This window comes from Rattus norvegicus, chromosome 10 (assembly GCF_021556685.1).
Source record: "Rattus norvegicus strain SHRSP/BbbUtx chromosome 10, alternate assembly SHRSP_T2T, whole genome shotgun sequence".
Classification (NCBI taxonomy): domain Eukaryota; kingdom Metazoa; phylum Chordata; class Mammalia; order Rodentia; family Muridae; genus Rattus; species Rattus norvegicus.
The window spans coordinates 96,235,420-96,251,653 of NC_141543.1; the positions used below are offsets into that span (position 1 = coordinate 96,235,420).

Genomic DNA, 16,234 nt, shown 5'->3' on the forward strand with positions numbered 1-16,234 from the left:
CCATTTACTCTTGTACACTAGGCCTTTCCACACCACTTAACCCTCCCTGTGTCCACACACCTGATGTTTTGTTTGGTTCATGGAAAAATAGGGTGAGCAGATATCCCTAAGCCATCATCTTCCCCCATTATTGTCAGACCGTCTCGACTTGCCAGCTCCCAATAATGACACAGAGGCTTGTTAATATTTGTGAAAGCTTAGGCGCTAATTTCCTAACTAGCTTGTATAACTTAATTAACACATTTATTCTAGTCCATGTTTGCCAAGTGGCCCAATACCTTTCATTAAGTCCCAGTATATATCTTCCCATGTCTGGCTGGTAAATCCCTCAGCTCTCAATTCTTCCCATAGTTTCTATCTCTGCCCAGAAGTCTCCCCTTTCCTCTTCTACCTTGGCTACAGGATGTCAGCTCTTTATTAAACCAAGCAGAAGATGAGGGTGGCACATGTTTACAAAATGCTAAGGCAGGTGATGATCCAATACAATTAACAATACCAAAGTCTGGCCTGTACTCAACTCTTTGCTGGCACAGAAACCAACATTTGAATAATACAAAGACAACGTTTACACAGTGCACAAAAATTATCCCAACACCTCATTTCAACAATTTTTAATTTCGTTGAATTTTATATTGGTTTTCTTCTTTATGCCATATTTGTTCCTTTATGATATTTATTTCCTTCTGCTAAGGTAGTGTTTGTTTCTTCTTTTTCTAGTTTCTTGAGATATAAATTTAGGTTGTTTATTTGAAATCTTTCCTCCTTCTTAATATGGACATTTTTTGCTATAAGTTTCCCTTGGGACTTCTTCTGTTATAGCCCATACGTTTGGATATGCTGTACATCCATTTGCAGGAGACTGGCAGGTGTATGCAAACCATTCTGTTCTTACATGAAATGGCGTTGGTCTAGTTTCCTAGACCTCAACTTTGACTTACCAATATTTTGACCACACTGTGTGGTTCCATACTTTTAGCAAGCCCTGTAATCTTGTGAGGAGCTTTTATAAGTCATTCAAGTGCATTTAGTAAAAAAACAAGTAACTCCTACTATAGTAATAATAATAATAACAATAATAATAATAAAGAAAAAATGTATTGCCTGCTGGTAAGCTCTCACAAGCAGAAATTGCCGCAGTCTATTACAAAATACTTTGCTATTCTTATCTTTCTTACCAGGGTCGAAGCCAACACTTCCATTTTCTGCCAGAACTAGACATGCCCAAATAAGACCTTTATTATGCATTGAGTGCAAGATCTCATGTCATCTGTGATAATTAAATAGTTCTTCCACATGTTACCATTTTTATCTGTAGGGAGCGAAGTCGATGTCGACAATGTGGATAAGGTTCTTGGAGACATGGGAATAGAGCTTTCTGACTCAGAGATCTCTAAACTAGTGAGCAGCGTGCCCGTTGATGGTAGGTACTTTGACCAAAAAAAAATGCACAAGAGCGGCTTACTGTTAAACTGTAGAAAAGTCTACAAGTGTCTGTCTGCTTGCTTGCCAAATAATAATGAGTGACCTGTGTATATATAGTCTTAAGTGAGTTCACAGCCTGGCCAGCCCATACACATATCCAAAACTCAATACACGAAACTGTCCGAGTGCCGAGGTACTACCACAAGTGGGCAAGCCCACGTGACTTCCTATGATAGATCACAATCAGCCAAAAACATTATACAAAACTACTCTCAGCCCAGGTGGATAAGCAAAATCAGAAACATACATCTTATTTTTAAATTTGCAACCATCCTCATGGCCTCTCATTCTGTATGTTGAAGTAACTTCAAATCAAGGAAAGGCCAAAGAACTTGTGTTTCCGGATGGCTGGGTAAGGGATACTAAAAGAGTATTAATGCTTTTTAATCCCTATATTCACTAGATTATTATATAGTAATACACTATACACTATCAGATAATTCTACTATTGCATAAGTTCAATTGTATTTTTATTTTTATTCTACTGAACCGTCTAATATTTAGCCAACAGTATGTGAGAAAACAAGAAGTTAGAGGGAGATCTACTAGGAAACTGAGAAAGTACCACAAACACGCGTTGTGACGTGTCAATAAAGTTAGAAGATTCCACACAGTCCATATAGCTTCATTATTTATTGGGAAATCAGAAAAGCCCTGAACACTTTACAAAGAAAGTCTTTGTAAAATGACCGGTTTTGAAGCTCCGTGCTGCCCTTCTGTGATCTGAACAGGTTCTTCTTCCTACAGATGGAAAGGTCTATCTGGGAAGGTTGCTGGACAGCATAAGACTTCTTAAAGGTAAGAGGGACACGGAGTCGAGCGGGTGATTCTGAGACCTTGTGATTAAACCGTGAATGTTCCACCTAGAGCTCAGATGACCACACACATCCATACTATATTTTATAGTATATATAATATGTTTAAATACATTTAATATAATGTATTTAAATATATTTATATACATAATACATCCAACTATATTTTAGCAGTAATTTCTTTCTGTGTATCTTGGGAAGACTGTGCCCTCATGCAGTTTTTTTCAGGCTTTGACAGAGGAAGAAATAAAAATCCAGGTTTCACAGCAATAAAAATAGGGAGAATTACCATACCCTGAGTAAACTGAGTGTCAGAGTCTGTTAATCTGACATTCATGCCAAAAGTGAAAAAGTAAAAATATTATGAAGGCTCCATGAAAGATGAATATGGAGGGACATAAGAGTAATGAGACCCCTGGGAAGCTGGGCGGGGAGACCCACCACCGCACCCCTGGGAAGCTGGGCGGGGAGACCCACCACCACACCCCTGGGAAGCTGGGCTGGGAGACCCACCATCGCACCCCTGGGAAGCTGGGCGGGGAGACCCACCACCGCACCCTTGGGAAGCTGGGCCAGGAGACCCTCGCGTGCCAGGATCACGCTCTCTGATTCATATATGCCATCTGACTACCACTGACACTTTTACTTACTTAAAAGTAAAATTTTAAGTAAGCTGCTTCCAAGTGGGACTCGAATCCCAGCATCCTTAATATGCTAAAAGTTAATTATAAATACAACAAAAGCAAAGCAAGATTAATTAGAAACAGTGGGCGGACTGTCACCTTCCTGTAACTTTGTCACCCCCAGTTTTCAGAAGTAGGTCTCTTCACAACGATTAGATCGACAAGCTGTCTTAGATTCTGCCAATAACTGTTCTCATTGGTCCCTGATTTTTCAATAGAAACAAGAGGCCCTAATCCTGAGGAATTGTAAGCTTTCTCCACACTTGAGGGACAATAACCTTTGTTTGCTTCTCTCTTTCCACAAAAAGGGAAGGTCGATCCCAGTAAAGTGGACACACTTCTGGGAAACCTGGGGCTAAATCTCACTCAAAAGGAGTTTGACGATCTCAAAAGAAACCTGAAACTTGATGGTGAGAATTTTTACTATTATTGAGCAATCGGAAAAGGCTAATCATAAAAGCTTGTTTTAATCTGTACTTACAGAGCATCAAAAACGCATTTTGAGGGGCTGGGGATTTAGCTCAGTGGTAGAGCGCTTACCTAGGAAGCGCAAGGCCCTGGGTTCGGTCCCCAGCTCCGAAAAAAAGAACCAAAAACAAAAAAACAAAAAACAAAAAACAAAAACAAAAACAAAACAAAAAAAACAAAAAAAATGCATTTTGAAAACTTGTGGTGAGCACAAGGGAAGAGCACACCCTACCTCTGGCCAGCTTCAAGCACCTTTTAGAGGATTTTAAGTGCTCCCCCGACATGCTCCCCCCCCCCAACTTCCTCCAACCTGGCTCAGTTTTACTCTTTTTCGTTTCATTTTGAGACAGGGTCACTGTGTAGACCAGGCTAGTCTGGAATTTACAGAGACCCACCTGCCTCTGCCTCCCAGTGCTGGGATTAGAGGTGTGCACCAGGGCATCTGGCCCCAATCTTTTCTCAGGTAAGGTAAAGATATAGGTGACACTCAAATTTCAATCTCCTCCTTGGCCAGCTTCTGAGCGGACGGCCTCAGTGTTTATTCTCTTAGTCTCACTGAAGCAAACCTATTGGGCAAGCAGCCTCCTAATTTGGAACTCCCATCCCTTACTTTTGAGCTGGGTCCCTCAGAGAAAGTCCATGGCGGACAGTTTGAAGCACAGCTCCCTAAGCGTGGGTCATGACCCTATTAGAGGGAATGCAAATGGGTGTGGGGGTTGTAAAAACATGGAGATGGTAAAAGATTTCCGAAGGCCAAGTAGAACTCAAACTCACACGTAACAAGCCTGAGGGATTCTGAGTGGGCATCGTGGAGGTAGTTTCACCGAGGAGTAGCCCTGCTTCTGCGCACAGTGGGTGCTCTGCACCTTATGCGTAGGCAGGCCACACAGCAGCAATGAAAGCTGTTGGAAATGCCTTGGCACGGACTAAGAGTATATGATGTGAACTGCAGTGGTTTTGCTGTACATACGAAGTTTTTCAAACCCCCAAGTGGATCTCAGACCCATGCCACTCGTGCTTCATGCATGCATACATTCATACATGTACTTTCCGTTTATTTGTCTGAACAACTTTAGTACATGTGAACTGGGAATTTCATATTTTGTTTCAATCAATCCACTTATTAGGAAGTTTAGGGTGTTTTTTTCCCCTTTACTTCTAGTGATATGTCTTGCTTTAAAGAATACTTTATCCATGGGACTGGTGTGATGGCTCAGAGGTTAAGAGCACCTGCTGCCCTTCCAGAGGACCTAAGTTTGATTCCCAGCAACCCCTTGGTCTTTTCTGATCATCTATAAAGGAATCTGACGCCCTCTCCTGGCATGCAGGTGTACATACAGCAGAGCGCTCACATATTAAATAAATAATAGTTTTTAAAGAAGAGTACTTTGTGTTACCAACATTACCAACTTGCTTGCAAGCCTGTCTTTATCTTGCCTTTTCCTTGTGTTCAAAGAGTAAGTTTTATAAGCAGCATATAGTTGGAATGCTTTTTTTTTATTGAGTCTGACATTTCAACTAAAGCTTTTATTACATTGAATGAGATTACTGATACAGACCAGAACAGTGCGGTTGCCGAGTTTGGCTGAGTGCTCGAACCTGCAGTCTTAGCATCTGTCAAGACAGCATTGGCTCTTGTGCATGAGTCTTCCTCAGACCCCATCCTAAACCTCCTCCACCCAAACACAAAAGCAACTGATCCCCCCCCCCAATTAGCTTTGCTTAACCAGGACATCGTGTAGCAAAATCACACAGCGTGTGTTCTTCTAGAAAGCCTATCTTGCTGCTTTCCAATACTACAGGATAATGACTCCAAGAACTAGCAGCACAAAGCAACTGCCTTTGCTTTTTTTGTAATTAGAAATTCATTAGGTGGGGAATCGGATGTGACTGGGTGGGTTTGGCTTCTTCTGACTTGTAACATCTGGAATCGGCTTTGGAACCATCTAAAGTTCGTGGGTCCCGTGTAGGGGTTAGTGCTAGCCATTGGGTTTGGATTGAAACAGGATCTGTTTCTCTCCAAGCAGATGCCCGGCGGGGTTTCCTTGCATCATCTAGTTTGTGCTTCCCCCACAGCACGAGGCTGAGAGCCACGTTAAAGCACCCGAACAGACAGGAAGGCAAAAACTGCATCCTTTATACGATGTGAGCACGTGACCGCGAAGTCACACGGCTCTGCCCTCACCAAATGTTATCTTCAGAGGGGTTGCAAGACTGTATTACAGTCAGTGCAGCTTCTTGGTGAGGAATGTATCGGCCCCAACTCAGAGGTTGCATGTGGGACGAGAGAGAAGTGTTACACACTTCTCTATCATGTGTGAAGCTGCCGCGGACACTATACAGAGAGTGTGGACGTGTGCTTCCTTTTCCTTCGGGTAAATGTCTCAGTAGAAATACTGTGCCCTGGTCTTCGGTTTTCTAAGAAGTTGACAGATGTTTTCCAAACAGGCATACGTCTCAACAATGCTTAAGAGTTCTACTTCTCCTGTTTCTTTCTGCAGGCACTCAGCGCTATGAGTTTTCCTCTTAGCACAGCTTTCATTGTGTCCCATAAGTTTGAGTATGTTGTATCCTCATTTTCATTAAATTCTAAAAAGTTTTTAATTTCTTTCTTTATTTCTTCCTTGACCAGGTTATCATTGAGTAGAGCATTGTTCAATTTCCACGTATATGTGGGCATTCTTCCCTTATTGTTATTGAAGACCAGTTTTAGGCCGTGGTGGTCTGATAGCACGCATGGGATTATTTCTATCTTTTTGTACCTGTTGAGGCCCGTTTTTTGACCAATTATATGGTCAATTTTGGAGAAAGTACCATGAGGAGCTGAGAAGAAGGTATATCCTTTTGCTTTAGGATAGAATGTTCTATAAATATCCGTTAAGTCCATTTGGCTCATGACTTCTCTTAGTCTGTCGACATCACTGTTTAATTTCTGTTTCCATGATCTGTCCATTGATGAGAGTGGGGTGTTGAAATCTCCCACTATTATTGTGTGAGGTGCAATGTGTGTTTTGAGCTTTAGTAAGGTTTCTTTTACGTATGTAGGTGCCCTTGTATTTGGGGCATAGATATTTAGGATTGAGAGTTCATCTTGGTGGATTTTTCCTTTGATGAATATGAAGTGTCCTTCCTTATCTTTTTTGATGACTTTTAGTTGGAAATTGATTTTATTTGATATTAGAATGGCTACTCCAGCTTGCTTCTTCTGACCATTTGCTTGGAAAGTTGTTTTCCAGCCTTTCACTCTGAGGTAGTGTCTGTCTTTGTCTCTGAGGTGTGTTTCCTGTAGGCAGCAGAATGCAGGGTCCTCGTTGCGTATCCAGTTTGTTAATCTATGTCTTTTTATTGGGGAGTTGAGGCCATTGATATTGAGAGATATTAAGGAATAGTGATTATTGCTTCCCGTTATATTCATATTTGGATGTAAGGTTATGTTTGTGTGCTTTCATTCTCTTTGTTTTGTTGCCAAGACGATTAGTTTCTTGCTTCTTCTAGGGTATAGCTTGCCTCCTTGTGTTGGGCTTTACCATTTATTATCCTTTGTAGTGCTGGATTTGTAGAAAGATATTGTGTAAATTAGAAACAAAAAGGACCATAGAAAGAATCAACAGAACCAAAAGTTGGTTCTTTGAGAAAATCAACAAGATAGATAAACCCTTAGCCAGACTAACGAGAGGACACAGAGAGTGCGTCCAAATTAACAAAATCAGAAATGAAAAGGGAGACATAACTACAGATTCAGAGGAAATTCAAAAAATCATCAGATCTTACTATAAAAACCTATATTCAACAAAATTTGAAAATCTTCAGGAAATGGACAATTTCCTAGACAGATACCAGGTATCAAAGTTAAATCAGGAACAGATAAACCAGTTAAACAACCCCATAACTCCTAAGGAAATAGAAGCAGTCATTAAAGGTCTCCCAACCAAAAAGAGCCCAGGTCCAGATGGGTTTAGTGCAGAATTCTATCAAACCTTCATAGAAGACCTCATACCAATATTATCCAAACTATTCCACAAAATTGAAACAGATGGAGCCCTACCAAATTCCTTCTACGAAGCTACAATTACTCTTATACCTAAACCACACAAAGACACAACAAAGAAAGAGAACTTCAGACCAATTTCCCTTATGAATATCGACGCAAAAATACTCAATAAAATTCTGGCAAACCGAATTCAAGAGCACATCAAAACAATCATCCACCATGATCAAGTAGGCTTCATCCCAGGCATGCAGGGATGGTTTAATATACGGAAAACCATCAACGTGATCCATTATATAAACAAACTGAAAGAACAGAACCACATGATCATTTCATTAGATGCTGAGAAAGCATTTGACAAAATTCAACACCCCTTCATGATAAAAGTCCTGGAAAGAATAGGAATTCAAGGCCCATACCTAAACATAGTAAAAGCCATATACAGCAAACCAGTTGCTAACATTAAACTAAATGGAGAGAAACTTGAAGCAATCCCACTAAAATCAGGGACTAGACAAGGCTGCCCACTCTCTCCCTACTTATTCAATATAGTTCTTGAAGTTCTAGCCAGAGCAATCAGACAACAAAAGGAGATCAAAGGGATACAGATCGGAAAAGAAGAGGTCAAAATATCACTATTTGCAGATGACATGATAGTATATTTAAGTGATCCCAAAAGTTCCACCAGAGAACTACTAAAGCTGATAAACAACTTCAGCAAAGTGGCTGGGTATAAAATTAACTCAAATAAATCAGTTGCCTTCCTCTATACAAAAGAGAAACAAGCCGAGAAAGAAATTAGGGAAACGACACCCTTCATAATAGACCCAAATAATATAAAGTACCTCGGTGTGACTTTAACCAAGCAAGTAAAAGATCTGTACAATAAGAACTTCAAGACACTGAAGAAAGAAATTGAAGAAGACCTCAGAAGATGGAAAGATCTCCCATGCTCATGGATTGGCAGGATTAATATAGTAAAAATGGCCATTTTACCAAAAGCGATCTACAGATTCAATGCAATCCCCATCAAAATACCAATCCAATTCTTCAAAGAGTTAGACAGAACAATTTGCAAATTCATCTGGAATAACAAAAAACCCAGGATAGCTAAAACTATCCTCAACAATAAAAGGACTTCAGGGGGAATCACTATCCCTGAACTCAAGCAGTATTACAGAGCAATAGTGATAAAAACTGCATGGTATTGGTACAGAGACAGACAGATAGACCAATGGAATAGAATTGAAGACCCAGAAATGAACCCACACACCTATGGTCACTTGATTTTTGACAAAGGAGCCAAAACCATCCATTGGAAAAAAGATAGCATTTTCAGCAAATGGTGCTGGTTCAACTGGAGGGCAACATGTAGAAGAATGCAGATCGATCCATGCTTATCACCCTGTACAAAGCTTAAGTCCAAGTGGATCAAGGACCTCCACATCAAACCAGACACACTCAAACTAATAGAAGAAAAACTAGGGAAGCATCTGGAACACATGGGCACTGGAAAAAATTTCCTGAACAAAACACCAATGGCTTATGCTCTAAGATCAAGAATTGACAAATGGGATCTCATAAAACTGCAAAGCTTCTGTAAGGCAAAGGACACTGTGGTTAGGACAAAACGGCAACCAACAGATTGGGAAAAGATCTTTACCAACCCTACAACAGATAGAGGCCTTATATCCAAAATATACAAAGAACTCAAGAAGTTAGACCGCAGGGAAACAAATAACCCTATTAAAAAATGGGGTTCAGAGCTAAACAAAGAATTCACAGCTGAGGAATGCCGAATGGCTGAGAAAAACCTAAAGAAATGTTCAACATCTTTAGTCATAAGGGAAATGCAAATCAAAACAACCCTGAGATTTCACCTCACACCAGTGCGATTGGCTAAGATCAAAAACTCAGGTGACAGCAGATGCTGGCGAGGATGTGGAGAAAGAGGAACACTCCTCCATTGTTGGTGGGATTGCAGACTGGTAAAACCATTCTGGAAATCAGTCTGGAGGTTCCTCAGAAAATTGGACATTGAACTGCCTGAGGATCCAGCTATACCTCTCTTGGGCATATACCCAAAAGATGCCTCAACATATAAAAGAGACACGTGCTCCACTATGTTCATTGCAGCCTTATTTATAATAGCCAGAAAATGGAAAGAACCCAGATGCCCTTCAACAGAGGAATGGATACAGAAAATGTGGTACATCTACACAATGGAATATTACTCAGCTATCAAAAACAACGAGTTTATGAAATTCGTAGGCAAATGGTTGGAACTGGAAAATATCATCCTGAGTGAACTAACCCAATCACAGAAAGACATACATGGTATGCACTCATTGATAAGTGGCTATTAGCCCAAATGCTTGAATTACCCTAGATCGCTAGAACAAACGAAACTCAAGACGGATGATCAAAATGTGAATGCTTCACTCCTTCTTTAAATGAGGAAAAAGAATACCCTTGGCAGGGAAGGGAGAGGCAAAGATTAAAACAGAGACTGAAGGAACACCCATTCAGAGCCTGTCCCACATTTGGCCCATACATATACAGCCACCCAATTGGACTAGATGGATGAAGCAAAGAAGTGCAGACCGACAGGAGCCGGATGTAGATCGCTCCTGAGAGACACAGCCAGAATACAGCAAATACAGAGGCGAATGCCAGCAGCAAACCACTGAACTGAGAATAGGTCCCCTATTGAAGGAATCAGAGAAAGAACTGGAAGAGCTTGAAGGGGCTCGAGACCCCATATGAACAACAATGCCAAGCAACCAGAGCCGCCAGGGACTAAGCCACTACCTAAAGACTATACATGGACTGACCCTGGACTCTGACCCCATAGGTAGCAATGAATATACTAGTAAGAGCACCAGTGGAAGGGGAAGCCCTGGGTCCTGCTAAGACTGAACCCCCAGTGAACTAGTCTATGGGGGGAGGGCGGCAATGGTGGGAGGGTTGGGAGGGGAACACCCATAAGGAAGGGGAGGGGGGAGGGGGATGTTTGCCCGGAAACCGGGAAAGGGAATAACACTCGAAATGTATATAAGAAATACTCAAGTTAATAAAAAAAAAAAAAAAAAAAAAAAAGAGTTCTACTTCTCTTCCCCTCCTTATCGGATTGGGGGAGGGGCGGGGAGCGGTGATACTGGGGAGCAAAACCAGGTTCACATCTGCACTAGGTGAAGACTTTACTACTAAGCTAACTACCCCAGCCCCTGCTCTCAGGGTGTGAAGATCCTATCCCAAAATGCCTTCAACTTAAATTTCTCTAAATAGTAAGGATACTGAGTGCTTTCTAAAGTAATTATTCTTGTGCCCTTATTTTCTCTCCCTGTACGTGAAAGACAATTTTGCTTTACTTGGTTTCATTTAAAAATAAATTTAAAAATCAATATTTTTAACTAAAAACCTGTAAAACTGAGTATGGTCAATACGCATGCATAAAAAGTATTAAAAATAAAGACATTTTCTCCAATGTGCTGTTTGTAAACACCAGAAAACTAAATCAGGTTGCAAAGTACATTTAGGCCAGTGGCCCTCAAACTGTAGGTTGCAACCCTTTGGGGGGTCGCATATCAGATATCCTGCATCTTAGATATTTATATTACAGTTCATAACAATAGCAAAACTACGGTTATGAAATAGCAATGGAAATAAATGTTATGGTTGGGGGCCACCACAGCACGAGGAAACTGTATAAAAGGGTCTCAGCATGAGGAAGGTTGAGCACCACTGGCTTAGGGTGTGATCATTTGTGTGTGCGTGTTCTGGAATGGTGAATAGCAGTGATTGTTAGAGTTTTATTGAAGGTTTCAGATTCGCTGTGAATCCTAGCTTATTTAATAAGGTTTCTGTTCAAACTGCTTTGTTTGCCATAGATGATTATTTCAGTCTGCACCTACAGTTTCCTCGGGTGTGGGGCAGGCCGGTCCCCCCCCCGGGCAGGAGTTTGTTCACTGTTACTACTTTGGGTTCCATTTTTCCTCTTCACCCTCGTGAAGAACAGGACAAAAACCTGTATTTCCTTGAGCAGGTTTGCATTTGAGCAAACTGACTCCTCGGCTCAACGTCGTGTTCATGGTGTCCGTGTCACACTCCTGTCCGATCTGTTTATGTCTTTCAGAAAACCAGAAAGCGGATATCAAAAGGGTAATAAACGAAGCCAAACTCTTCACAGGTAGGACATCACTAAGACGTTTTTTGTGCCGTGCTTGGATCCCCACCCCACCCCCCCACATTCCATAATAAGTTTATTAGTGCTCATCCTTAAGATATTTACAATGAATTTTTTCATATCCAACTTTTCTTACACCTTTAACTTCGATGTAGAGTTCAGCCATACAGAGTGACGCTGATATTTAATAAACAAAATATATATTTTTTTTGTGGTTTCTGACAAAAGCGTGCTTATTCTTCTAGGGTTTTAGTGGAGGCCTCGGATCAGCTATTCGTGAGCCAAGAGGTCTAGCAGCACTGTGGTTATATTCGCTCCCTCCTTCCCTCCCTCGTCTCCTTCCTCCCTCTGTCTCTCTCTCTCTCCATCTCTTTCAATTGTCTTGAGACAGAATCTTGCTATGTAACCCAGGATGACCTTGAACTAACTGTGTAGTGGCAGGGCAGTCTCAGACTTGAGATCTCTGTTCCTCGGCCTCCCACATGCTGGACTCACAGGCTTGAGCATCCATACTGGTTCTGGCTTCTTTCCGCCCCTCCCATCCTGTCCCTCTTTTGCCAAGGCTTGTCCTCTACCTTACCTCAGCCACTCTCGCTCGCCACCTCTAGGTCCCGTGAGCTTTTAGATTAACTGGCTCTTGCTTAGAAACTACATAAATATCAATATTATGATGATGGTGGTGACGGTGGTGGTGGTGATGATGATGACGATATTTCAGAGGGTTAAAGTGAGTCGAGCCGCTTTAGTCATAATCATATCTAGCAGCAATGGAGGAAGACCAGGAAGGCCTGACTCAGTGGCCCATTCCAGATTGCGATTTTCTTCTGGGTTAGGATGCCTTTTGGCCAACAGGTTCAGAAGACCACGCTCCCTCTTAATCAAGAATCAAGACATATGTTTGCCTTACTTGGGAATGTATAAGAAGATGAACGGGAGGATGAGTCTGGGCCAGCATTTTCGTTATTCGGGATCCAAAAATTACCACACATCAACCATTTTTTTCCTTTTTGTGTCAAAGGCCAGAAAGTTGATGCCAGCAAACTTCAAGACATTCTGAGAAGCTATGGCATTAAACTCAATCCTAACGAAATAGAAAACTTGAAAAAGATGTTGCCAGTGGATGGTAAGCATCGTGAGTGGCATTTGGGCTTGTTAGGTAGTTTGATTTTCCGTCTCTGTAAAGAAATCCCCGAACTAAAAATGCTTGAAAACTATTAAAACCTAATGATGATAACCAATAAACTCTCATTAGATTTTAATTTAAAAATCATAAAATCTTTCAGCTACCAAAGTTCTTTACTGGATTTGTTTTTTAAAGGGGGAGGGGTAGAAGGAATAGAGGGAGGGCAAGCAAGTAGAGGTGGAGAAGGAAACGAGAATAAAGGGACAAAAAGTGAAATAATGTGGCTGCGTGGTTCTGCAAGAATAAAATATCTACTTAACCAAATGATGATTTTATATATTAAGAAAGGCTGGATATTCTAATCATGCTTGGGCATGTGTATTAGACACATACGCGTACGTGTTTGCGTGGAAACCAGAAGGCAACCTCAGATGCTTTCCTCAGGCTCTCCGTAGTCTGGAGCTCACCCATATGACTCACTGGGCTATCTCACAGGTTCTGGAGTTCAACTTGATTCTAGTGTTTGAAGGCAAGCACCTTCTGACCAACCAACATCCCAGGCCACCAAAAGATGGATTTCTTGGCTTCGTTATTAGAGGAAATGAAACTAAAAGCAAATCGAGGGAACACAAAGTATATTCAAACCCAAAAGTCGAAGAGAAGCACAATTTTTTTTCATGGATTTGTGTGTCACGCTTTTAAGACAGGAAATGATTGATTAATTGATGGATAATATTTCTTAGTTATCCATATTAAATATTAACTTATTTGTAACTTTTCATGGTGCTAATATGGGTGCTGACCATAGAAAAGCTTGGCGATACAAATAAGCAAAGGTGAAAAAAGTCCTTCCTCAAATCTGTGCCTACTGTCAAAATTTGGGAACGTGGATTCCAGCACCCTGACTGTAAATATATCTTTTCTTTTTAAACTTCATACCCTTAGATAAATCTGTACCAACAGCCTAAAGTCTCTAGAGACTTAGTTGTGAAATGTATCAAGTTTAAATGTATCAAGTTTCCCTCCAGAGAACTTATAATTTCAACACCCACAAGCAGCAGTTAAGGGCACTGTTTTCCTCATTTATAATGTAGGAACAAAGGGAGATTTTACACATCTCGTTACTGTTTGGGTTTCACTCACGAACCTCTGTGTATTCTCTGTGTGTATTTGAATTCGTTTCAGGTAAAGATGTTTGAATTCCTTTCTCTCTCTGAGGCAGAAGTTGTGCACGATCTTGTGACTCTTACCTCCAATCCACCCTTCTTTTACAGATGATGGAAAAGTTTCTCAGAAAAGGTTGTTGAAGGGTGTGACGACTCTGGATGGTAAGGAGTAAAGCCCAAAGGCCTGTAAGGCCCTTGTTTATACTGTGGAACGAAGCGTCGTTCTTTTATTTCACACTATATCCTCACTTAGGCTACATCTTCCAAGTTCACTCCTGTGCTGGGACTATTTGGGCTTCCTTGGATAGCCCCACATTCCGGCCCCAAGGAGAAACTGTTCTTTTAACCAGAACAACAAGCAACGCAGGGTAAAGTCTCTCACCTAAAGATTTAGGTCCAAAGTAGAGAGCAATCACTCGCAGGCACTGCCGGTCAACGTTCGCTCTCCTTAAGATGGCTTTGCACTTACACCTGTGCCCAGCGTAAGAATTGAGGGGGTTTTATTCTCCTACTTACTGAGCAACACTGAAAGGTTGATATTTATCTTAAAATCGTAATAATAATGTCAGGAAACTAGTGATTTTTTAAAATTATAATAAAATGCATGACTGTGTTAAAGAGAAGACAAGCTAGAACAACAGTATAGCTTCACAGTCCAGGTTAGACTTATTCCATTTTAATGCATTTGTTTCCTGTCCTCTACTTAGAAGCCACTGTTGATGTCAATAACCTGGATAAGTTTTTAGAAAGCATGGGGATTGAGATCACTGAGAAAGAATTCACAGATCTAACAAACATGCTGCCAGAGACTGGTGAGTGCTGTGACCAGCTTGGGGGTGGGTGGGATGCAGGACCAGTCTATGAGAAACATCTCATAGATGTTTCAAAAGCATAGAAAAAAAATCTGAATTTGAGGAAAATATTTCTTTATCTTTGTTGCCTTGGTTGTGGTATCTCTTCACAACAATGGAAACCCTAACTAAGACAGAAATTGGTACCAGCAATACTGTAGTTTTGCTGAGACAGGCCTGACCATGTTATTGTTTGGAGGAATGTTGATCTTGAGACTTTAGAAAACAGTGCAATACTCTAGGTGGGGTATAATGGGCTATCCTAGTAGTTATATGGAAGATGGTGGTCCCGAGGGTGATTTGAACTGTGGAGGCCTGCTGGCTCAAGAGATTTCAGAGAAGAATTTTAATATGTGGCCTAGAGACTGTTCTTGTGATGTTTTGGTGATGAATGTAGCTGATTTTTGCCTTTGTCTGAAGAGTCTGCCCGAGGTTACAGAGAAGAGAATCAGATTAATTGCACTAACAAAGAAGTCTCAGAAAAGCCCGGCATAGACTTTGTCCTCTGGTTCACTTTCATGAAGAACATTTTGATCAAATATAGAAAGCTGAGGAAGGAAAAATACAAAATGTATGGTTCAAATAACAAAGGGGGACCAAGAAGTGGAATGGAGCTGAATCCTGTGTTCAAGGAAATAAACAAATTAAGAGAGTGGTGATCTCAGGGCAAGATCCCACCCAGCTAAACTTATTGTTTATGTTTGCTGTTGAAGGAAGAATAGTTATGTCATGCTAGGTGTTATTACCTGGTTATCATGTTCATTTTTACTTTAATCTGAAATGAACTACAATCCAGAAATGCAGGGCACACTTGTGATCCAGATCTTGAAGCTGGAAGACAGGCTTTTGATCCAGATTTGAGGAATAGTGGCCATGAAAACTTTGGCCCAGATGTGGTGGTACACACTTTTAATCCCAAAAGACAAAGGCAAGCAGATCTCTGAGTTCAAGGCTAGCCTGGTACAGAGTAATTTCTAGGTAAAGAAAAGCTTAAGTCTAGGCATGATGGTGTTCACTTTTAATCCCAGAACCCAAGAGATAGAGACTTGCTGATCTCTGCGTTCAAGGTCAATCTACAGAGCAAGTTCCAGGACAGCCTAGCTTAAGCAGTGAAGGAGTTGGAAAATAGAAAGCTAGTTATAATGTAATAGAATAAGGAGGCCATGTTTCAGCTTCAGCAAGCAGCAGAACTCATCAGCTTCAGCCATGTGGCCCTGGCTTTAGAGTCAAGAATAGAACGAACTACTGGAACAATTGATGCTGGATAGCTGGAGCTAAAAAATTAGCAGTGATTAAGAAGAGTCCAGCATCACTGAGGTGAAATCTTCTGTAAAGTGTTTTCTGAGAGCACAAAGAAACTGTGTTCCAGAGACAGTCAAGGTTGTACCTCATGTTGCAGCTGGACTTGGTAATGTGTGAGAATCATCCAGGTGATACTGGTTTTAAAGGCATGAAGGGGTTCTGGTTAGCAG

At 41.0% G+C, this 16,234-nt stretch overlaps 1 protein-coding gene across 1 annotated transcript in view; it reads left to right on the plus strand.

Moving 5' to 3' along the window:
• Positions 1–16,234, plus strand: part of Efcab3 (EF-hand calcium binding domain 3) — a 506,364-nt gene that overhangs the window by 360,061 nt on the left and 130,069 nt on the right. The window contains exons 124-130 of the mRNA XM_087572380.1: positions 1,316–1,420; positions 2,230–2,280; positions 3,289–3,390; positions 11,572–11,625; positions 12,641–12,745; positions 14,020–14,073; positions 14,619–14,723. Coding sequence (XP_087428506.1) covers positions 1,316–1,420; positions 2,230–2,280; positions 3,289–3,390; positions 11,572–11,625; positions 12,641–12,745; positions 14,020–14,073; positions 14,619–14,723 — 576 coding nt within the window. The remainder of the gene's footprint in view (positions 1–1,315; positions 1,421–2,229; positions 2,281–3,288; positions 3,391–11,571; positions 11,626–12,640; positions 12,746–14,019; positions 14,074–14,618; positions 14,724–16,234) is intronic.